The sequence below is a fragment of the Uloborus diversus genome, chromosome 6, assembly GCF_026930045.1.
Source record: "Uloborus diversus isolate 005 chromosome 6, Udiv.v.3.1, whole genome shotgun sequence".
NCBI lineage: Eukaryota > Metazoa > Arthropoda > Arachnida > Araneae > Uloboridae > Uloborus > Uloborus diversus.
This window is the reverse complement of record NC_072736.1, coordinates 142463168-142487353: the sequence shown is the minus strand read 5'-3', so window position 1 is coordinate 142487353 and position 24186 is coordinate 142463168. Positions and strand designations below refer to the sequence as shown.

Here is a 24186-nt window from a genome sequence, read left to right as displayed (position 1 = left end):
AAACTTCGCAGTCGTGGTAAATAAAACGTACCACAAGATTTTCGGATCCACAGATTGAAGGAGCGTATAATGCGCATATAATCGGTTTTGATTTGTTTCATAACCAAAATGCGTACGTATGTGTCACTTTTATTGAACATATATGAAATCCGTGTTTTCAACGGACTGTTAAAAACCGAAAAATATTAGGGTAATGTTCGGGGAAAAAAGTTAAATTTTAGATGAAATTAAAGTACGGAAAATATAGATGTGCATGTTCAAAAATAGAAAAAATGAGAAATATCAGGTTAGAGAAGTTTTTCTAAATGTTAGGTTTGTGTTAAAGGTGTTTAACTGAAGTTTGTATTGTTTTGCGAGTCAAAAGCCAACAGAGAAATCGCCAAGACATGCGGCATTAAAGTTAGTTTTTTAGACGTCGTTGAGCTAAGCCTATTTACACGCATTCCATCCAAAAAAAAAAAAAAAAACGGTAAAATAAAGGGCACTGAAAAAGTGTATTTCACCTTAACATTCGTTTACGTCTTCAAATTTTCAATTCTGTCATAAGCAAGCGCAAAACATCCATGTTAACAATGTAGTGTTAATGCAATTATGATTCGTTCACGTTTTTCCCGTTCAAGATGAAAATAACCACTTAAAGTTAATTAACATAATTTCACCCCATATTTTTTCGTAATTTTAATTTTCCACCACTGTATTAGAGCTCACACAATGTACAAAAAGTTCTCCTTCCTCAGTTCCTTATCGTTCAGAATCGTTAAAACAATGTAAGACTTGCATTTCAAATTTATGAGAACATTTTGTTTAACACTTCACACAGAATTTCTTTGCTTTGCTCAAACTCTTAGAAAACTCCAACCACAAAAATTTGGATTTATAAACAACCTGGTACTGCTACGCAAGGTCTATCTATTGTGCCATTCGAGTTGGGAGAAGAATTGTCAATACATAATCAAATTACGTTGATCAGTTTAGCGTCGTGTCACGAAGCGTGTTAAAGGTGGCTACGTCTAATCGGATGCAGCACTCCCAGGGCTACAGGTTTAGTCAAGTACGCCAAATGCCAAGCAGACACCAAAGAACCTCCAGCGGGCTCAGCCCGATTCAGGAACGCAGTTATATTGGCCAGCAGATTTCTTACTTAGGGTTGCCTACTGCTCCGCAAAAAAAGCGAAACCCCACAGCTCCGCAAATTAGTTAATTTGCTCCGCATTTCCAGTTTGGTCTTAGTTCTAAATAGGCTTACCAAAGACTTTAATAAAATAAAATTTATTTTTATTATATTTTTCTAGTTTATTATAACAAGCATGTAAATATGGGAAATTACAGACGCTTGCTCAAATCATGACATAATGCTTACAGCTGTTTTATTAATTTAAAAACAATAATTTTTTTGCTGGTGCTTAAAATGATTATCAAAACTCTAAAACAGTTTTATAATAAGGTTTAAATATTTTACATTGATTTTTATACAACATTCCGAGTTGCTCCTCAAAATTTCAAAATGCTCCTCAAAATCACCACAGATGCTCCTCAAATAGTTTCTCCAAGGTCGGCAACCCTACTCACCAAAATAGTAAAAATATTTTTTTTTATTTATTTAAAAAAAAAAATTGCTTTATGCTATGGAAAAAATTACCAACAAAAAATTAGTTTTTTTTTTCTGAACCTTTCAACAATTTAAAAAAAAACTAAAAAATATATTTATTCAACAACTTTTTAATCTTTGTTCTAAAAATTTCGTCAAAAAGCGAGGAAAAATAACAACTTAATGTTGAAAAAATAGTAAGAATACTAGAAATACAAAGAGAAGAAAATAAACTTTTACATTTGATATATTTTGTCACAGTTATTATCAGCTTACCTTTTTATTCATTAAATTTTCGTTCGTTTCTTATTAATAAAATACTCGCTTGAAACAGTTATTTTTAAATTCAAGCGAGGAATTTTTGATCCTATAAAGAGGAATTTTTGATCCTTTATTTATATGATGTCTTTGACCTTATTAACATTCATTTCTTTGACTTTGAAGAATATTTCAGCATTTAGCAGTTTGAAATTCAATTGAAATGAATCAATTTTCTTTTTCTACGAAACATTTATCTATTTTTCATTAGTTCACGAACTGATTAAGTTTCTTGGGGTACGTTCTAAATAACGTAGTCAACTTGAAACGCAATTTAATTTGCTAAAAAAATATATGAAACTATTAGAAAAGGAAAATAGAAGATAATAATCGAAAACGTAGGTAAAAAGTAGTTATAAAAAAGAAAAAAAAAGTTTTTTTTTTTTTTAATGCAAAAAAGTAGCTTAGAGTGAAAGTGGACTTTTTTTTAAAAAATAAAGGTAGTGTACCGTGTTATGTCGAAATTATGTTCAAAGGTGCATATTTTTAATAGCTAACATTTTGGATCTCTTTTCTCTTTCTTCTATTTTACATTTTTTAGGCTATATTTGTTTTAAATTTATAGTTTGATAAATTCGACCTAATAATATTTGCTTACAATGTATTGGGAGCAAAATGATTTTCATATTTTAGCTTTTAGACGAGCAATCCTTACTTTCGAGCCAGAAACAACCGCAGTTTTTCGTATCAGTTTCATAAAAATAAAGTAAATATATTTTAAATAGTTTATTTCTCTTACATTTTTTTTAACAGTGTAAGTGAACAAAAAATGAAAAGATGCGTGTTATACGAAAACCTTGTAGAATAAATTCAAGTTTCGTACCTAGTAATATTTAATCCGTGTTACAGATATTACAAATGTTATGGCTTTTGGTATCGAAACGTTGTTATACACTTATCGTGTTACTAGCAGAGCCCGCACGGCGATGCCCGTGCTAGGAAGTTAAAGAAAGTCCGTTCAATAAATAAAATCAAGGCCTCCCGCCGCCCTTCTGATGTGAAGATATCATTTTTCTTCAACTAAAATGCGTACATACCTTTTCAAAAGACCCATTAAAGACTCTTTGGAATTTAAAACTATTTGTCAAAACACATGAAAATATTAACAGTAGCCTAAAAACTCAAAATAATCCTTCAACTACATAGTTAATCGCTTAACGCGCCAAGAGGCCAGGCTACCGTAACCTGCCCTTGAGCGAGTGAAGCGGTTTCCCAACCGCCATGCAATTTAAAGTGTTTCGCCAAAAAACAATGATATAATAAAAACGTTATAAAGAACAATCACAATTGAATAATGCGACAAATCAAATTATTTTTACTTAGATAAGTAACTAACTTCAACTATAAGAACAAAAACAAAGTAAGGAAAACAAAACCTGTGTGTGTGTGTGTTTGTGGCACTTTAGCACCTAAACTGATGGACCGATTTCGAAAAACTTTTTATTTTGTTCGAAAGGAGAGTTCATTGAGAGTGTTCTTAGCTAGGTTGCGTCGTCGAATGACCCTTAATAAAGAAAATATTAATAAAAAAATCTCTAAAAGATTTTTCACAATTTTTGCAGTGAAAATATATTTTAAAATTTTGAAATTTAGTACCAAAAAAAAAAAAAATTTCTGTGTCTGATAGAGAATATTTTTCTGTGCTTAGAAGTTCCAAGTTATATAGAATTCGAATTATACCGCTTTTTAAAGCATATTTTTTAATATGGCTAAGTCTTTATTCAGCGATTAGTAACCGAACTCATTGTTCGCCGACAAGGAAATTAAAAGTAATGATTTACATTTTTTATCTGTTGCTAGTTTCTACTTGTTAATCAATTAAATACTTATTATTGATTTTTAATTGTACAAGTCTTTTAAAAGGTATTTCCATTCTCTCTCTTAATTCTACATTTGCTACCCAGTCGGGGGTTTTTAAAATTTTTAATTTTTTCCTGTTTTTAGGGATGCACACTGTGTTCTAAAAATTACGTTTACGAGCTAAAGTTAGCACTTTTTGCCTACAAATAGCATCTTATTTTGCTCAACGTAAGAATTTTTCTGTCTTACTCGAACTCTCAAATTTATTTTAAATGTTCAAACTATCCAGCACATATGAGTTTGATCCATTTTCGTTATCAGTTTTCACGTGCTAACAAAGCATATGCGTTGCTCACTTTCGAGGATCAAAAGGTCATTTATTTGCCTGTATATTTACAAATATAGGGTAATGAATTTCTCGCCATTTTGTTAAGTTAACTTCTTCGCCCATGTTATGGTAGTGTGCTCGCCCACGTTATGGTAATTTTCTCCTCCATGTTTCGATAATTTTCTCCATAAAATGTTCTTAAAATTGGAATGGAAAAGGAACAAAATCGATTTTTCGCAAAATCGCTTCGAGGTGCACACTCCCATGTTACCAAAGTCTTTGCCAAATTTCGTGAAAATCGGTGGAACGGTCTAGGTGCTATGCGCGTCACAGACATTTAGACATTCAGACTTTCAGCTTTATTATTAGTAAAGATAAAGATAGTAAAAAAAAATACTAATAAATATATTGCTATGTGTGTCATGTATTTTGCTTATCAAATGATCCGAAAATGTTCTATGATGCAATATAGAATTTAATTTTTAAACAAATAAAAAAAAGAAGATTTTACTATGAGCTACTAAAGTTGTAGCCCTTTCTTACCTAGACGGCAAGGAAGGTTCCATGAAGTGGGTAACTTAATATTTTTTGTATTTATTTTTACATTTTTGAAGGAAAAGTACCTTCGTGATTAACATGGCTTTGATTTTTAAATTTTTATTATTCATTAAATCAAATAAACACACGCACACACAATATTGTATTTTCTGTATTTTACAAAAGAAGGGGAAAAAAAAAACATGTCTCTTGACTTTTTTTAGCTGAAACCTCTCATAAGTTTGCGCATGCGTTAAGTCTGCTCTGATTTTATCAAAAAAAAAAAAAAAAACGGGGGGGGGGTGGCTACATTATATAAAAGGATGCAAATTGGAAATGCAAAGTGAGTTCAGCAGTTTATTTCTTTTCGAGCACAAACAGAATTTCTTCCTTTCTTAGTCTGGGTAAAAACAGAATGTAAACATTTTGCTACTGTATCTAGCTGTCATAATTAGTTTCTAATATGTATACATTTTCTGAACAATTTTTATTTTCAGTAGTACCTCCCCTAAGGGACACCTCTATTTAAGGGAAATTTTTCTGGTCCCAGTCCCTTTGAATTGGGACCTCCATGTATTTGCCTCTGAATAAATGGACACTCTATTTAAGGGACAGTTAGAGAAATTTTACACGCATTAATGTATAAATGCATACAAAGTATTGAATTTACTAAAATTTAAGGGTCTAAAATTCAAGTGGTGAAAGTGTGACATTAACGTATACTAAATATATGCATTGTAAAAGTATTGCTAAAATTGTCATGCCTGTTCCTTTTCCCTTTCAGCATTTTTTCAAGTAGGCCAATAGCCGATGAATAGTCAACAGCCCATGACTAATTTTGTGCAAAAAACTTGAAATGTGAACATTTATTGAAATTTTTATTGTATTGACTTTTAAATTGCATGAAATGAAACAATTCCATGTAAGAAACTACATCAAAATAATTCATGTACGTTGCTAAAGTTTAGGATAACCAAATTTTTGATTAACTTTTAATTATTAGAAGAATATATTTTGAAATTTGAAAAATTTTAAATTTTATTCAGTATGATTTTTTTTGCACTTTGTCTTAAATGTTAGTAGTTTATGTTTATTACAAGACTATACTAAATCAATATACTGCATGCATGAATTCATCCACCTCCGAAGAAGGGACACCTCTATTTAAGGGACAAAATTTCCTGCCCCCTTAGTGTCTCTAAATTAAGATGTTCTACTGTATCATTAAAACTAATACTCTTATTTCATATCTGACCCCTCCGATAAGAAATGTATTTGCGTATTTATATTTATTTCGATTCATCAATATATTATTAACAGTTGATGCTTGCATTATACAAGGCAAAATTTGTCAATAAAGTTAGAAGCATCTACGTAGTACGAATTGGATAACGTGTAATCTCAATCCCTCTAGCCCTGTTTGATCACGTTCAAATCTTAATGAGAAATCTATGTGGAACAGCCCAGCGAGTCAGTACTGCTTATCGAACCAGTATCTAGTCCTGAATCCGATTTGTCAAATGTCGTAGGAAAGGACGAGAAATGGCTGTTTACCCTTTGAGGAGTAATACGTAAAGCCCTCTGATGCCACACATAGAAAGACCGTGCGTGTTTGGCACATAGTCCAATTGAAACACGTTTTAAGTGTTTATACAGAGTATTCCGTTTTAACCGTTAGTTTTATATGTATATTTCCAATTGCAAAAATGTTCAAAATCAGATGCAGGGTTAAGATATTGAAAGTTTGAAGTGAAAATAAAAATAAGTCAAAAAATACAATATTTAACTTTTTATACTGGCCCCAGGTCCCCTAACTTATGTTTAGGGAAATAATCTCCATTGAAAAATAATTCCAACAAAAAAAGTATGAAATTAGTACGACCAATATTCCTTGAGATATGAAACGCAGTGTTTTGTGACTTAGACCACTTTTTACTCACCGTTAATAACACCGTTTGGGGGAAAATATTGCGGTTAACAATTGTTTAAAATTATAAGTGGTGTTTTTAATATATATAGTGTATATATATTAAAAACATAAATATAGTGAGCGTGCTTTCTCAAGTTGTTCGAGGTTTTGTCGTGTGTTTTTCCGTATCATGGCATAATATTTATGCCATTTATTTTTAAATAGCAATGATAAATATAAATACCTTGCTTTTCATACTTTGACGGCCTGTCATTCTTCGGAAAGGTGGATAAATTTGAATCTCATCTTTTGTATGATCCCTTAAAACTTTGAAATGGAATATCTCCTTGAGTTTTGATCTTACAAATGTCAAGTTTTTTTGTGTCATTAATAGTTTTCAATGGAGATTATTTCTCTAAATATTAATTAGGGGACCTGAGGTCCGTATAAGAAGTTAAATTTTGTATTTTTTTGACTCAATTTTGTTTTTTTGCAATTAGAAGTATACATTTAGGACTAACGGTTGTTAAAATAAAGGTTTTGCAGGTTAAAACGGAACACCCTGTATACCACGCAGCTTAACATGCTCCTTTAATGCTTATGCTACATCAAAAAGAGGGAAAAGTCTAAAAATATTAATTGCCCTTTATTATTTCATTGTTTTTTTGTTTTTACTTGAAAGGGTCAAATTTGTGGAGTGCAAGGAATCTTGAAAGCTATTATTAAGCATTACAGAGGCATTCCCTTTCAGAAATTTTGGATTGATTGAGATAATTATAATGGTACTTACAATATTTACAGTAAAAAAAAAAAAAAATCTGCAGCAACTTTTAAAACAATTAAAAAAAAAACACTCCCTTATCATTTCTCTGTCTTACATTAAAATACCCAGACTTGACATAGGCAAAATGATTATTAAACGCTACTGAAGATAAATGAACAGTAACATAAGTTTAACCTTCTAGGAGACGCTACCTCTATAGCACATAAAAGGTAAGGCGTATTTCTTACATAGACTATTAAAAAAAAATTATCGGGGATTATATGTTCTAACTATGTTGTAAATAGCTTAAAGTTAATTACTACAATTTATTTATAAACATTCCATTTTAAGAAACCGAAACAATCTTAGGTGAAACACAAAAATAATATAAAATACACTAAGGATTTTCCAAATGTGTATGATTTTTTTTACTTCTCTATATTTTGATTCAATTGTTAACACGTGAAGTAAAAACGAGAAAAAAATTATAAAAAAGTTTTAAAAAAGTAAAAGAAAGTAACAAAACAGTAAAAAAATGGCAAACTAAAGTGAACCTCCGGGATAATATCTCAGAAAAAAACAGCAGATGTGCAGATTCTAACTGAAATTTCAATAATTGAAACTGATTTTCCAAGAAAAATTCCTATGATTACTAAGGTATAGGGGAATGTGCAAAATAGCTCAAGTTTCACGATAGTAGAGCTATTTGGCAAAAAGCTGTTATAACTTCTTAGTGTATTAGGCGAGCACGTGGAAAATTACAATTTTGCATAAAGGAAATATGTTTACAACATGAACGTAAGCGAAATTTTAAATTACATCTCAAAAGACATTTTGAAAACAGAAAGTTACTCATTCCTCGTCAATTTTCGATTTCCATTTAAAGGTCACAAGTTTATGTATTGCAATGACTGTTGTTGAATGCTACTCAGGATAAAATGAGATTAATTATTACAGAACATTGCTATTCTCGTCAATTTTGAATGGAGTCGCTTCCAAAATAATAAAAGTATTTTTTTTCTGAAAGAGCATGTTTAAAAACATAGGATCTGATCATTTTTTTAAATAATTTGACTAAGTTTAACATTTAAAAAAAAAAAAAACTTAAATCAGTGCGCTTTCATTGTTTAAGCCTCAGCCGATGACATCGCGAATGATGAAATGCCATTTCGCGTGGTCATTCACAGATAAAATATTTAATTCGCATCTTTACTCACATGTAATGGCAATGATATGGTTGATAGCAAGCGTAGAGCGCAATTTTAATTCGCTTCTTGATTATCATAGCGTGGAAATGCGGTGGAAAGAGGCACCAAAGTGCATCATTTGTGACGTCTTTAAGATCCCGCCTTGTTTGAAAAATCGGACAGTTTAAAAAATAACTGTTGGGAAAAAAAAAGAATTGTCTGGGTCAATGTTATTTTTTTTCGCTTATTCTATCAATTTCACCGACTAAAAGTATTACTTTAGACTGAAGGAAACAACCCCATTGATGCACCTATCATATATTATTTATTCTAGCAAATTTATCAGAAGAAAAATGTTTTTTGATATCGTCGAATACAATGTATATCTGCAATACATGCTAGTACTGAGGTTTCCAATCCCGCGCAAATCTCAGTCCCATGGAACTTCGGGATTGTAAGGAGCCAATCCCGCGGGATCCCGGGATCACGCAGGAAGGAATTCTTTTGTTTCATTCAATTAGTCGTTATTTCGAATTCCGTACACCAATTGTAGAGTATTAAAGTCACATCTCAATTAGTGATTATCGTTTTGCTCGCAAAGTGCACTTTGAAAAAGTCCAATGCGTCTTAAAGCATCGCTCGTATGAGAAGGGAAAAGAATTTTGCGCAAAAAATAAAAGGCTTCATGAAAACAGGTGAATTGACTCAACTGCAGTTGGTTTTATTGAGATTAAATACTTTTGGAAATTTAGCAAAAGATCCCCATACCATATGAAGTGCCCTTCTCAGTCAAAATTATTACCACGTAATGATAATTCTCTAGTATTATATTTTCATCCATATTTTTAATGTCTTTTAATTCTTAAATTTAATTATTTTATTTCTATTTAACACAAACTGCCGAATGGCATCACGTAATTAATAAAAGTGAAAAAGACGCACGAGATCGTGTTCCACGAATTTGGTCTTGAGAAAATAAAAATGACGACTTCTTGAAGTATATGTGATGTAAATAAAGTTTTGTCGATTTTTATAAAATAATGGAGTCAAATTCTTATACAAAATTAGGGTGTTGTTATAAACCTTCACAACACCCTCAGTGGTGACCCGGACGTGATTTGAACACGCAGCCTTCTGATTACTCTATTCAATTTAACTTGCCCTGTTGTTTCATTAACGTTGGTCACTGCAACAGTGCATTTGATTTGCTACTGCAACACAGTGTTTCGACTAATACAAGCTAGTTGAACAAAAGTCAAGTTCAGAATTTATCATTTCATCACCCAAAATTAAAGTGTTCCTAAATTCACAAGATTCAATTGTTCAAGATGGATTTTATTTATACTGGTAAGTGCTTTTTTCCCCTAATTTAATTACTTTATCTGATAATTAAACAAAATTAAAAATTGTTTTTAAGATAAAAGAAGGAGTTTTTTCTCGTTCAAAACCTTTCAAGTGATGGTAATGATTCGACCCGTTTGGGGCAAATTTTCTGTATATAGTAGCTGCACTTTTCCCATCATTAATAAGGCGCATTATAGTCAGCACACTCTAGTACAACCTATTTTTTTTCTCTCTAGAATACTTTCTTTCGAGTAGGGATTTTTTTTTGAAGAATTATTGAAGCACCCAAAGCTTTGGGTAAAAACTCTATCTGATACTCGAGTGTGCTGACTATAACGCATCTTATTATTAATGAGAAAGCTGTAGCTACTATATACAGAAAATTTAGCCCGGTTACAAACGGGTACAAGACATTGCCATCACTTGAAAATTTTGAAACAGGCAAAAAAATTCGTCGTTCATCATTTAAAAAAATTTCAATATTGTTTAACTATCAGATAGAATTATTAAATTAGGGAAGAAAAAGAACTTACTACTCGTAGTATAAAAAAATATCCATCTTGAACAATAAAATCATATGAAATTAGGAACACTTTAATTTTGTGTGATGAAACAATGTCTGGAACTCTGATTTATTCAATTTTAAACGGATACGTACTTTTGAACCTTATTACTCACGTGACGTAAGGGAGTTAGACATAAATAAATAACTAAGTATCATGTTTTGGTTTATTGTTTGCATTATCTCAATACCAAAGTTTAGAATTTTGAACATGACTTTTGTCCACCTAGTCTGTACGAATCGAAACACTGTGCAGGGTGTAAACACTGATAGGGTCGCAGTCTTAGTAAAAGTTTTTTGGATAATTTCACCAATTTTACCTCTCACTTTAAAGAGACAATCAAACACTTATGTACTGCGCTGTTTGGCTAGTCATCTAGTGCGTCATCTAAGAGTTCATGTTACCACTTTTAGAGTCGTGCCGAATATTGCAGATTGCTCGTCTAATTCATCCAATATAACTTTCAAGGTACCATCTGCATTTATATTAGTAGCTTTACGGTGAAAAAGACATCGACTGGCATTTTCAACAGGTTAAACAGCTTAAATAAAAAAATAATGGCATGTTTTTCAATGTTTTCTTCTTCAGAAGAAAAAAAAGAATATATATATATTAGAACTCAAACGATGCATCGGCCTGGCCGATGCATCGGCGCCGATGGTTCAATAATTTAGCCATCGGCATCGGCGGCTGATGCTAACTTGGGGGAAACATCGGCCCATCGACCTTAAAAAACATCGAAAAGCCGATGGAATTGGCGGATGTTTTCGAAAAAAAGGGCCTTCTCTGTTTTACTTTTTAATACAAAGTAAAGGGAGTTATTGCTTTTATATAAAAATTTTTACTTGAATTTCAGTATGAATTTCTATTTTAGTCAACCCTGAAAGAATTTTTAATACTGCATTCAGGTACATACAAGTTAATTAATGCGTTGTTTTTTGCGGCTGGATGTGCGTATGTATCTCTCATAAGTCATAACTCAAAAATGGTAAGCTGTAGAAGGTTAAAATTTCGTATGTGGTGTCTGCGTACGTTCCAGTTGTACACTTCCCTTTTTATTTTTAATCGGGTGTTCTAAAAGGCCTATTTACTCATTTTTTGTGGCTATCAATTACTTATTTCAATGCAAAACTAATATAGCGTCTTTGACTAATCATTTGGTGATATATAGCCGAATTGGAGACCAACTTGGAAACAAATATGAGATGGCGAAACCGGTTTTGTGACATTTTGTTATATTCCTGTTGAACCGACGGAAATTTTTAATTTTTTGATATTTGTAATATGAATCACAGTAATGCAGTCTTTCTGTATCGCTTCGGCGCAGTTAAAAGTTGGAGGCCCGTCGAAATACATTTTGGGGCCCTTTTTCTCTGTCACGGAACTTGTAAAACAATTATCATAAGGTAGAATCCATGTCAACTCAACAAGGAGCGTAACTTGATGATCTCGGGTTTTTTTTTTTTTTTTTTGAATTTAACGTATGTTAAAATTTATAAAAAATAAAAAAAAAATAAGAAATACGTGTTTTTTTTTTGTCCCAAAAAAATTTCTGGACCGAGATAGAGGCCGCCAAAAATGGCGGCCCTGTCATGATTTCTCTCTTGGGATTTCCGTAAAAGGCTTTAAAGTACATTATCTGAGGAAAGATAGAACAAATTTTGTTGCGGTTCGTTTTATTTGAAAGAATATATTTTTTTTTGTTTAAGAAAATATACCAAAGTTTGAAAAAAAAAAAAAAATCCCACAGTCTTTTGAAAAAAATTAAATATATATATATATTTTTTTGACTTATCTCGAAAATGCCAATCAATTTTTTTACGATTTATTAGTACCACTGGGAACTACGTTCCCTGAAAAGGAGAGCCTCTACTTTTTCGTGTAACAGATTTTAGAGGCATTTGAAAAAATTAGGGTTTTTAATGAATTTTTACGTAATGGCAAACTTGAAAATTCAAATTTGTTTTTCGCAGCAAGTGGCCAGAAAACACTTTTAATTCAGTCGTATAGCGAAATTTTCATTTTGAATCACCATTTGATTCAGGATATTCAATTTAGTGAGAACAAGATGGCATTGCGCTTAACGATTCTTTTGGCGCTACGCTGAAAGGTTGCGTGGGGAAATGCAGCGAATCGGCTGGATACTGCGTTATTGTTTTCATAAAAAATAAAACTCCTGGATAACGTGGAGACTAAAAATGATAATTTCGCTATATAACTTAACTTAAAAGTGTTTTCTGGCCACTTGTTGTGATTGTTTTTTTTTTTTTTTGGAATTTTCAGGTCTGCCATTACGTATAGAGTTCCTTAAAAACCTCCATTTCTTCAAATGCCTCTAAAATATCTTAAACAAAATAGTGGAAGCTCTCCTTTTCAGGGAACGTAGTGCTCAGTGATACTAATAAACTGTTAAAAATTTTCAAAAACATTTTAAATTGGCATTTTCATGGAAAAAAAAAATAATTTTTTTTTTTCAAAAGAATGGAAAAAAACTAAAGATCATATTTCAAAATGTTGCATTTTTTTTAAACAAGAAAAAATATCCTTTCAAGTAAAACAAACCGCAACAAAATATGTTTTTCCGCTCCTGAGATAATGTACTTTAAAGATTTTGACGATAATCCCAAGTGAGAAATCATGACAGGACCACCATCTTTGGCTGCCTGCATCTCGGCCCCAAATTTTTTTGGGCCAAAAAAAAAAAACAAATATTTCTAAATTTTTTATGAATTTTAACATATGTTAAATTCAAAAAAAAAAAAAAAAAAATCCGACGCCATCAAGTTACGCACCTTGTTGAATTAAAATGGATTCAACCATAAGCACTTTTGTAACGCCTACGGGGCCCTTATGGTCATGGGGCCTTTCGTGCTATTGCAACATTTGCGATATTTTAAATCCGCCACTTCACGTCAAAATAAACTGGGGTGCATGTTTTAAAAGAGTTTTCTGCTTGCTCTAAGGCAGGGGTTCTCAAACTGAGGCAGGGGAGATGCACACCTCCCTAGTGGGCAAAGAAGACTGTCCTGGGAGGCGTGCATGTTTAGAAAAAATAAAATGAAAAAGTAAAACTTACCATAAGTTGCTCAATTTTGTGGTCACATGTGAATATTTTCGACATTATTGCCTTTTTCGGGTTGTTGGTGTCGGGTCCACATTTGAATGAATCTGAATTTTCAGCATTAGAGCACCACATGCAAAGTCAAAGCATCGAAGAATGTATTGAAAGTATTCTGATGCACTGCGTTAATTACAACCTAACATTCAGAAAATTATCAATCACAAACAATGGCAACCCTCCCATTAACGTAGCTTACATGCCAATCTCGCTTAAATCATAGATTTCCTCAAATTAATGTGTATTAGTTCTTTGCTTCTTTGATTTCATGAGTTCTAATAATAACACGCTCAAAATAAAGTTATATGTGTAGAAGTAATGCATACACATTTTGCGTACGAACTTGCTTTACTTTCACTTAAAATCCTGCTTCAGTTTCAAATCCCGGTTATCCGATTGCACTATACTTGTATTGACGAAATATAGTTGAGGTGATAGAGGGGGGGGGGGGGGTGAGACCAAAGGCGTACTGTAGAGGTAAGGAAGAAGTTACTAGAAGTACTCGAGAAGGAAGAAAACAATGAAGTTTTCCTAAATTTCGTTTTTAGAAAAAGTTAACACTTAATTATGAGAGTTTCTTGAAAACCTCCTAATGAAACGAAAACATCCTTTTTTAACACCAGGAAATTGTGGCAAGATTTAGAAAGGGAGGGGGAAGTATCTTTCAAATCCATGACAATCTTAGCAATTTATTTTTGTTTGATTATTTTTTTTTTTGCCATCGGCCATCGACATCGGCCATCGGCTATCGGCAATCGACCATTTGGAGAAAAACAATCGGCTATCGGCCATCTTTGAACAATCGGCCAACAATCGGCATCGGCCCATCGGCCAAAAAATGCCATCGGTCGAGCCCTAATATATATATATATATATATATATATAGTGAATTTGTAAAGTTAGTACCTTTTTGTAAGTTAAAGGATTCTAGCGCATTCCTTTAGTTTGCAGGGGCGTTTCAACATTGCATTCAGGGGTTTACTCTAGCTGATGTTGCACTCTGTAATACACTTTCTCAATTTCTTCTAAAGTACAATTTTCTGGATATTAATATTTAGTGATGGCATCTAAACGGCTTATAATTTTTACGCATTTTAGCAATTACTGAACGTATGAAGACAGAAAAATCAAATGAGAACACACATTTATTATCAGAAAAACACTCTATTTTTATTGTTTTCTTGAATGGTAAATCCACCGTTCGTCATATGAGACAAAGGTTTTCTTCCTATTACTGTAGATTTATAAGAAAGTGATTAAAACTTCAGATGATGCTTGTGAAAATATTTGTTTTATGGACGGTAAAAATTTGGAAACGTTTGCATGGAACATATTTCTGGGATTGGAAATCTCGCTGGATTTTGCTAGCAATCGCACGGGATTAATACCTCTAAATATCATGCGGGATTCGGAATCGGGATCGCAGAATTGGAAACCCTAGTTAGTACGTTGTAGTGCTTCATTGAGAGAAACGTATTTTAGGAATTCCCATAAAGTGATAGTAAAATCCTAAAAGTAAAATATAAATTCAATATGATGGTAAATTATACGATCATCAGTTACTGAAACGAATTCCACTTTAATTTCTACATAGGATCTTTAGTAACCATTGAGAAATGTGTAAAAAAAAGATCTATCCTAAACAATGCACTTACACTACTCGTAATTTTCTTCTTAACAGTATAATGTCTAGATTTGTTTTTAGTAAAACTAACTATTGCAAGTGTTTAAACCTGGTTCAAACCTAACATAAAACTTTTTAAAAATGTAAAATTAAATAATAAAATAGTAATATAGTAATAATAAAGTAAAATAGTAAATAATTAAAAAACTGATAAAGTTAAACCAACCAAACGTATCTCTCAGAAGCAAACAGCATGCGTGCAAACTTAACCTGAAATTCAGAAAAATAAATAAATGAATAAATCCAATGATTACTTAAAGTATGTCTGGATAAATTATTAAAATAGCACGATAGTAGCTTTATTTGGAGTAAAGCTATAAAATAAAATTACCACTTAATGTACTTGTATCTCTGAGGTAATTGCATTAAGAAACATATGATGATGTTTATAACATGACTAGAAGGAACGTTTGCAGTTGCATTTTGAAAAAAAAAATTAAAAAATATCTATTTTTTTCTTCCACAGTTGATTTTCGAATTCCATTTAAATGCCACAATTGATATCTGTTCTTGAAGGCTACTCAAGATTAAATGATATTTGTTGTTACAGAAAATTGCCAATCTCATCAATTTTGAGTTGATGAAGCCATAATGATATTTACGTTATTTATTGCGTCTAACTTATAAGTAGCGAAACGATCTTTTAAATCGTAGAATACTGTGTCTAAATGCAATACATTCTAATACAATGTATTGATTTACAGTGGCAAATGTATTTTAGGTATTCCCATAAAGTGTTTGCGGGATCCTAAAAAATAAATATCTATCGAACATGAAATTAAATTATACAATCTTGAGTTTCTGAGACTAGTACCACATTAATTGCTGCAGAAAATCTTCAGTGAACATTCAGAAGTTCAGAAAATTGTTTAAAAAAAAGTAGTTTAATTAATGCTATTACGATGCTTTTCTTCTTTACAATCTGTAGTCGAGAAATGTTTTCAGTAAACCATTGAAATATTGTTCCAACATAGTTTAACTCTAATAATATTTATGATACTTAAAAATGAAGCTAACAGTTTCAAAGTTCCAAGTTTAATATTTTTCCTAAAACCTAAAACCACAATTAAGTAATCCAAGAATACTTTCCTGTTCTGTTACTTCCACGTGAACTACTATAATTTAGGATGAATTAGAATCAAAAGATAAACTAAAACTCGGTAATTAGGTTCATCCGAGATCTTTTAGCGTAGATGATTTAGCTACAAAAATACAAATTTACAAAATGATGCAGAAGTTTCCCTTTCCAGTAATTTGACAAGTCAAGGTATAATTTTAATATCCAAGCCATCCCCACCCTTTTCACTAAAAACAGTTCTTCGAATGAAGAAAAAAACGAACACATTAATTACAAAAGAAATAAAACACTGTTCCCCCTTTTTTTTTTTTTTTGAGAAAATGGTAATTCATATACTATTTGTAGTTTTTCCTTTCGGTTAATTTCGCTGATGCAAAATATATACTAATTAATGGAAATCAAGACAGAAAAAAAAATGCTACCAAAGTCTAGATTACTTTAAAAAAAAAAAAAGATCTCATTAGGGGTTTCGCATGTGAAAACGATAAAGAAAGCATATTAAAATAACCATCATTAAGTACTTCTTAGCAATTTAAGCAATGAAATACTGAAACCCTTGGTAAAAAGAAATTCAGAAGTGTTTTAATCAGGATAATGAATTGAAATAAGGAATAAAATTACAATATTTCTGAGATTAGTAAATGCATCTGTAATCAAAAATATACATATCACATTTCGCATTTTTTTAGCTTTAAAAACGATGGTTAGAGTATTTTTCCAATTATATTTTGTTTAAAGATTTTTTAACGACTTAATGGATGTTTTTTTATCTTTTTGATTTTTATCGAATTGCTGTTACGAAAGAACATTGAGATTACATTAGTGGTAAGTCGCTTGATGGCTTCACCAATCGTCACTAAATATGTTTTTAACATGAACAAGATTTTAAAACAAATATCATGATTAAAAATGCGAAACTATACTTAAAATCTGTGATAACTTTATGTAAAATGTTTTTCGTAAACGAATTATTGAATTGACTCAATGACAAAGCCGTTTCTAGGAGATTTTATTATTCGAGACCTCTTGTTAACACCCTCCTACTTTTTTTTTCTTTGTCTCTTCAAAGACTAGTCACTAATGTAATAAAATTCATACTTAAACTAAGCGTTAAATATGAATCGAATAAGTATGGGTCAACAAAATACGAATTCGTGATTGCTTGTAATGAATTGTTTTTAAGATTTTAATATTTTTTTTAACAAATGTATCCTGTATAAGTCGTATTCTGTGCCGTGGGCAGGTAAAGGGCAGTAGTAACTGCTAGTTTTTCTTTTTTTTTTTTTTTTGAGCAATCACATTGCTTATTGCTCTCACTTGACTGTTTTTGGCGTTCCTATGATTTTATTTTCCCCCCGCCTCCCTCTGCAGCACCACCGTCGACCGGCCCCTTCCGATGCAAGCTCCTCTAGCAAGCAAAGTCTCTAGGTTGCGTCCGTGTCCTACACACACATGCATACGTACAAACACCTGCACACACACACATACATAGACACACTCATGCCTGCACACAGACACAAACACGCACACACATACACACACTCATGCCTGCATACAGACACAACCACACACGTCTACATACACACACACACACACACACACTCGTGATTGGGAAAAATATAATTTGAATTCCAGATGCCAAAATTCAAATTAATTTTTAATTTTTTTATTGCTTATTGTTCTTACTTCACCTTTGAATGACGTTCCTACGTGTGATTTTATTTTCCCCTCCGCCTTCCTCTGCAGCACCACCGTCGACCGGCCCCTCCCGATGCTGCTCCTCTATCGAAAACCGTCTCCAGGTTGCGACCATATCCTACACGCCTACACACATACCTACACATACATATACATACCTGCACACACACATACATACCCACACTCATGCCTGCACACAGACACAAACACACACGCCTACACACACATACACAAGCACACGCCTACACACACATACACAAGCACACACGCCTGCACACACATATATAGACACGTCTTTTTTTCTTGCTTGTATTTTTATCGTGAATTGTACGTAAGCTTGATTGACCAAGCTTGTGTTTCGATTTCCGCTAAAAAAAAAAAAAAAAAAAAAAGAGAAAACAATAACAAGAAAAAAAGTAGTTTCAACATTCTCCTATCGTTAGAATTGAATAGAAGACGCGCTTCTTCATGTCTCTCAATTCTCATGTCTGCAGATAATACTGTTTACCTTCTCACGATAGTATTACTTGTAAAGCAATAAGATTAATGCTAAAGTTGGTATCCTACCTTCACGCAGTTTTTCGGGCAAACACATCTACCAACACCTTCAGAGTCACTCTCGCATGCAGCGTAATATTCGCAGTGTTTATGCTCGCATCCACCTGTAAAAAATAATATAGTTAGAGAAGATTTTTCTTTAATTCAATGCTCTTAAATATATGTAAAACAATACTAAGCAATCAGAAAAACAAGTTTGGATGAGATAAATAAATACCTTTGTGCTGAACAGTAAAGTAAAAAAAAAAAACGTCAGAAAAGCACAAATTCGCAGATTACTGCTGACACGTGTTTCGGCGTTACAAGGAACGCCTTTTTCAAGGCAAAAGTAATGAGCTTATGGATGAAAAGACATCCGACAAAAGCAAAGAGTAGATAAGCACACTATGTGCAGGTTTAAAGGTAGGCAGGCTTAAAAGATAAAAATAGCGGATTAGCCAAACACCAATGAGAAAATTATAAACCAATAAGGAACCAATATGAATGCAGACAAAAGCCAAGAGCTCTCTCAGAGGTACAGTAAAACCGAAAGAAAGAATTCAATTGGACAAAGATTAAGCCAAAGCTTAAACAAAAAGAAAATGTCAATAACCGTGAACCGCAAGAAAGGAAAAAAAGCACCAACAAATTATATAAACATAAACATAAACTTTCGTAAAAAGGAAAAAATAAAGATAAATAGAAGAAAAGGGGGGGGGGGAATTCAAACAAGACAAAAATGCAGAAAATAAACAAAGCAAGATAAATAAAAATGAATGGAAAAAATGGATGGGGAAAGAACAGTGTTAAAGATATGGGAGCCAGACATTGGAAAAATACGGAACTGCTTTAAGATCATAACCTAAGTTAGAACTGTTCCTCAAAACACGGAAAGATTACCCAAAAGTCAAATTCTGATGAATTGGGGCATTTTTTGATAATCTGATAGGAGTTAAACTCAAAAGAGTGATTCGAATCCCAACAATGTTGAGCAATACTAGATTTATTTAATTGTTTGTAACGCCAAAACACGTATCTGCAGTAATCTGCGAAGTTCTGATGGTATGTACCACGTCTTTTTCTATCTCTAACGCTCAAAAAGGGAAGGTACGCAAGCAAAAAGATCTCTTAGCCCGCCTTAGTAATTCAATTTCTTATTCAAATACTCTAATGTGAATCAAATATATCTTGAAAATATTAATAAAAAGTGCAAAAATTAACTTGTAATGTTATTTATATAATCGAAATGCGTAATAAAACTTTTTCTGATTCAATGGGGCAAACTCAAACGCTTGGAAACTAGCGATACAATGATAAAAATATTCTTTTTTTTTTGGCTAAATTAAAACAGGCTTTAAAACAAAGTTTTCACCTCACTGTCTAAAATAAAAATTATCCTTTAAATTTAAGGATAGTAATAATTTTGTTGATGCAAAAAAGTTAATATTCAAATTTTTTTGCAAAGCATTAGATGTGTTATAAAATAAAAAACATTGGTTACATAACACACATTTTACTTGCAAAATGATTTAATATAAAACCTTCAAGATCGTTACTTTACAATGCTGCACCATATATATACCTTAGTTTTACCATTCCACCCACCATCACTTTATTTGTTTCCAAAAGCCAAATAAATATCTCGCTTTATTCAAATATATCCTCCAGAGAAGTACTTACTGCAAAGTCCTTGATAAGCAACTGCAATCTTTTTCATCTGTTCGCACGCCTCTCTGTGTAATTTACACTCATTAATGTACGATATTCCGTCCGTACCACATACAGGGTCAAATTCTTCAGCACACTGGGGACACTCGCAAATGGGGTGACGATTTTTCATCAAACAAAGAGCTCCGTGCTCGCATTCATGCTGAAAACAAGTTCCTTCTGCACCTATAAATATCCAACAATTAAATGCATGACAAACGATTTCTTTGAGGGTGTACAAAGGAACTAAATGTAGCGCTACTGCGATTGGATGATGCTGTTCATGAAACTAAAGTAATTGAAGCATAAATCACATGCATGTGATTTTGCGTTTATGTTTGCTAATAAGGGTTTACATTTATGCACTTACAGTCAATTTAAATGAATTCTTTTGTTCATGGAGTTCAATATCAATAATGCCGTATTTGTATAATTCTATGAACTGACAAATCGTTTATTTGACTCTTCTTTTCATTACAAATTCGTCTGTTGAAAGTTCCTTTGAAGACATTTGAAATTTCCTTTACAAATAGCTACGCAAAAACAGGACTGGTTGAACAGCTTGACTGTAATGTTTAATGAGAAGGATCAATTTTAACATACGAAATACAGTCAAACCTCATTATCGCGACACCCGAATTTCACGACACTCCGGATGTCACGTCACTCTTTCAAAGTCCCGTACTTATGCTGTATTATTTTAATGTTAAGTGGCTCCGGATTTTACGACAGTTTTTTGGGTGCAACTCCGGTTACGACGACGCTCCGAGCTGCGCATACTGGATCAAATATTTCTTTTCAACTGAAAAATTTTCATAAAATAATGAAAACACCTGGAAATATTTGTTGTAAGACCTTCGGACTCTAACAAGAGATTTGACCAGGCATGACAACACTTTAAGAATGGCGGGGGGGCGAATAGAAAAGTTCTGAAAGGTACAGGTTTCAGATTTTGACAAGATGAAGGACAATAGAAAGGAATTCAAAGCAGGTGGATTGTACTACTGGACGAGGGAAATAGCAGAAGAAGATAATGACCATAGCTACCTGAAGCTGTAGGTGGTCACTACAAGCTTCTCCCATGGGAAAAAAAGAGATAAGAGCTCCTCATTAGATTGAAAAGGGACACACAACTCTAAAGTGGATAAAAGAATTACAAAGGGCTTTTTCACATTCAAAAGGTGAAGCTTAGCCGTCAAAATCTAATCAAATTGCGGACAAAAGTGAGGAGTTTTGATTGGTTTTTTTCTTACTGATAATTCGTGGAAAAGAGGAGTATTAAAAATGTTATTAAAAAGTTTAGCAAACACTTATTGGAAAGTATTTGAGAACTGAGGGGGAGGGGGGCAGATTAAAGTTTTTTTTAAATATTTTTTCTTATATCTACCAATAATTCAAATTTGCATTAGTTTAATCTAATTAAAAACATATATAAACGCAATAGATTTCTACATTAAATCTAATTTTGTTATCTAATGTTTAATTACGAATTTTTAAACTATTACGGTTATGACGTCGCTCCGGCCATGACGACACTTTGTTGACAGTCCCAAAGGTGTCGTGATAACGAGGTTCGACTGTATACTCAAAATGTAGAGGCTACAAAAATGTTGCGTTAACGTTTTTCTTACGAAAAAAAAAAAGGATAGTATTCGTATAATGCTCAAATATATTTATTTTTACTTTTATTATTACGGAAGAGTAAATTTCTCCATTCTTCTTTGATTTTTGATAACTCTCGCGAAAATGGTATAACTCGTGTCTGAAACTTAAATTTGTTTAGCAATGTGCAAAATTTCCTTCAACTATTTTTTCATTGATTCTCCTTAAATTGGTGCATTATAAAGTATCAAGTAGTTTATGAAAGGTTTTAAAAATAGTTTGACCGCTTCAAGTCACAGAGCTGACAAATAACAGGTTAAACAAATTAGCCTTAAAAAACAGTTAAAACTCGGAAGCAAAGTTACGATAACAGAACAAGTATCCAATGAAGTAATAATTATAAAACTGTTAATCTGTCTGCAATTTCAAGAAATGTATTAATATAAATGTAACAGAGGTTACTTTCAACAGTTCACGTAAATTATCAGAGACGGAGTAAAAATAGATAGATCAGATAATCGGACTCACTTTGTTTGTTGATTCTATAATTTAAAGTTGCTAACTCAAAAAAGTTTTTCTGTTTAGTCTTCTTAAAAATATTACTATATTCATTAAAAATATTGATTTTATTTTAGAAACGGCTTTTAAAAAAGTGGAAAGCACAAGACAAAAAAATATTTAGTTATTAAAAAAAAAAAAAAGAAAGAAAAAACTTTTTTTGAGGATTTATTTTTCTTAATAGTTTTCAAAAGTTGTGTTAAAATTTTATTTCTGTGTAAAAAATGTTATAACTGATAATTAATATTGGCGTTGAATTTTAGCAGAATCAGCCCAGTTTAACTCCTATAGATTTGAGGATGGGTTGCATATTATCTATTTTGTTTCAAAGTAAGGAACTGCACTCTGCATTGATTACTTATGTAAAGCAATAGATATTCAATAACGCACAATTAAATGCAGGATCAATGCAATTTTGTAATTGTAAGTAATTTAAAAACTGATTTTAAAAACATCTTAAGTCTCGGACATGATTTGTGCTAGTTTCGGAAGAAAACTCCTTTTAGCTAAATACGTGCTGAGGACTGCGTTCTGTGCTTTGCCATCCCTTCAAATGTTAGAAGCCAAAGTTACGAATTATATTATTTTTCTTAAGGAGGAATCTTTCCATCTCAAAATAAAAGTCAATTTTAAACACTTAATAAAACAAAAAAGATATAAAACTAGCAAAAAGAAAAATAGAAGCCAACCTATCACACTAGAACTATAAATCTTCTGAACATGACATGAGAATATAATTCTCCATCCCCTAAAGGAGAGATCAAAACATACACAAGACAACTTTCTCCAAAATTTGAGGTCCTGAGTAGTTCATGGTTAAAGATATCCTCCACTCCAAAATCATTTGTTAGCAGATTTTTCATGATGAGCTGTTGACTTTAAAACTGGGTCAAGTCCATTTATTGTTATCACGATACATTTAAAGTAAGGAGCTTCAAAAATCAATTTTATTTTTCCAGAGCTAAAAAATTCACCTCCCAGCCAATATTATTCTAATTTTTATTTGGTTTTTAACTGTTACAAATAAAAATTTTGAGTTTTACAATTGCCTTCTGTTTGACGTTTTTTTATGTAACATTTTCGAAGGAATGTGGTTGGTATTGGCGGTTATGCGGAAAGTTTCAGCTTAATTTATTCCCGCCGTATGCAAATAAGGCTTAGTTATTGATTTCTAGTTTATATTAGTTTAACAATTTATTAGTAGAACGAAATAATTTCACTTTCACTTACTAAAAAAAAGAAGTTAAAAGTAATTTTCTAAACATATTGTTTGTTCTTACAGGGTGTAAAGGAAAGGACTCCCTGATTTCAAAATTAAATATCTCGAAGACAAAGGCCGATATTGGAATAAAATAGACGGTATGCTTATTGTGAAACCCATAAAAATCATGTACGGAATCTTGGAATTAGTAACAAAAATTGCCAAAAGGGGGCGCTACACGCTGTTATTGCATATTGCAGCAGAAATCCCCATAAATAGTGTTGTGAATGAGTTAGGGGCCGTTAATTACATAAGGATGATTTTGGCAATTTTCGCCCCCATGTAAGGGTACGTAATATTTTTCTACCCCGTCCCCCTATTCTTACGAAAGATTCCATTTCGTTAATCAAAATAACGAATCTTACATCACTGGAATCGTTATTAAATTCACTTTCACTAAATCAAACCTTTTAGTGCAAAGAAATATTTACTAAAAAGTTGGAATCTAGACTGAATGTTTTTTCGACATTTTGTTTTGTCTATGATGCGATGCTAATTAAAAATAAAACACGCCATACATAGTGTGATTCTTTTATCATACTTTATGCTATTCATTTTTTGTAAAACAAATAAACAACAACTTATCCAAATAAGTTTTTTACCTTC

General features: G+C 32.1%; 1 protein-coding gene across 1 annotated transcript in view; it reads right to left on the bottom strand.

Annotated features, from left to right (window-relative positions):
• LOC129225016 (agrin-like) overlaps positions 1-24186 on the bottom strand; it is a 150149-nt gene that overhangs the window by 53675 nt on the left and 72288 nt on the right. The window contains exons 4-5 of the mRNA XM_054859562.1: positions 20133-20345; positions 18483-18577 (exon numbers count right to left, since the gene is read on the bottom strand). Of these exons, the coding sequence (XP_054715537.1) occupies positions 18483-18577; positions 20133-20345 (308 nt within the window). The remainder of the gene's footprint in view (positions 1-18482; positions 18578-20132; positions 20346-24186) is intronic.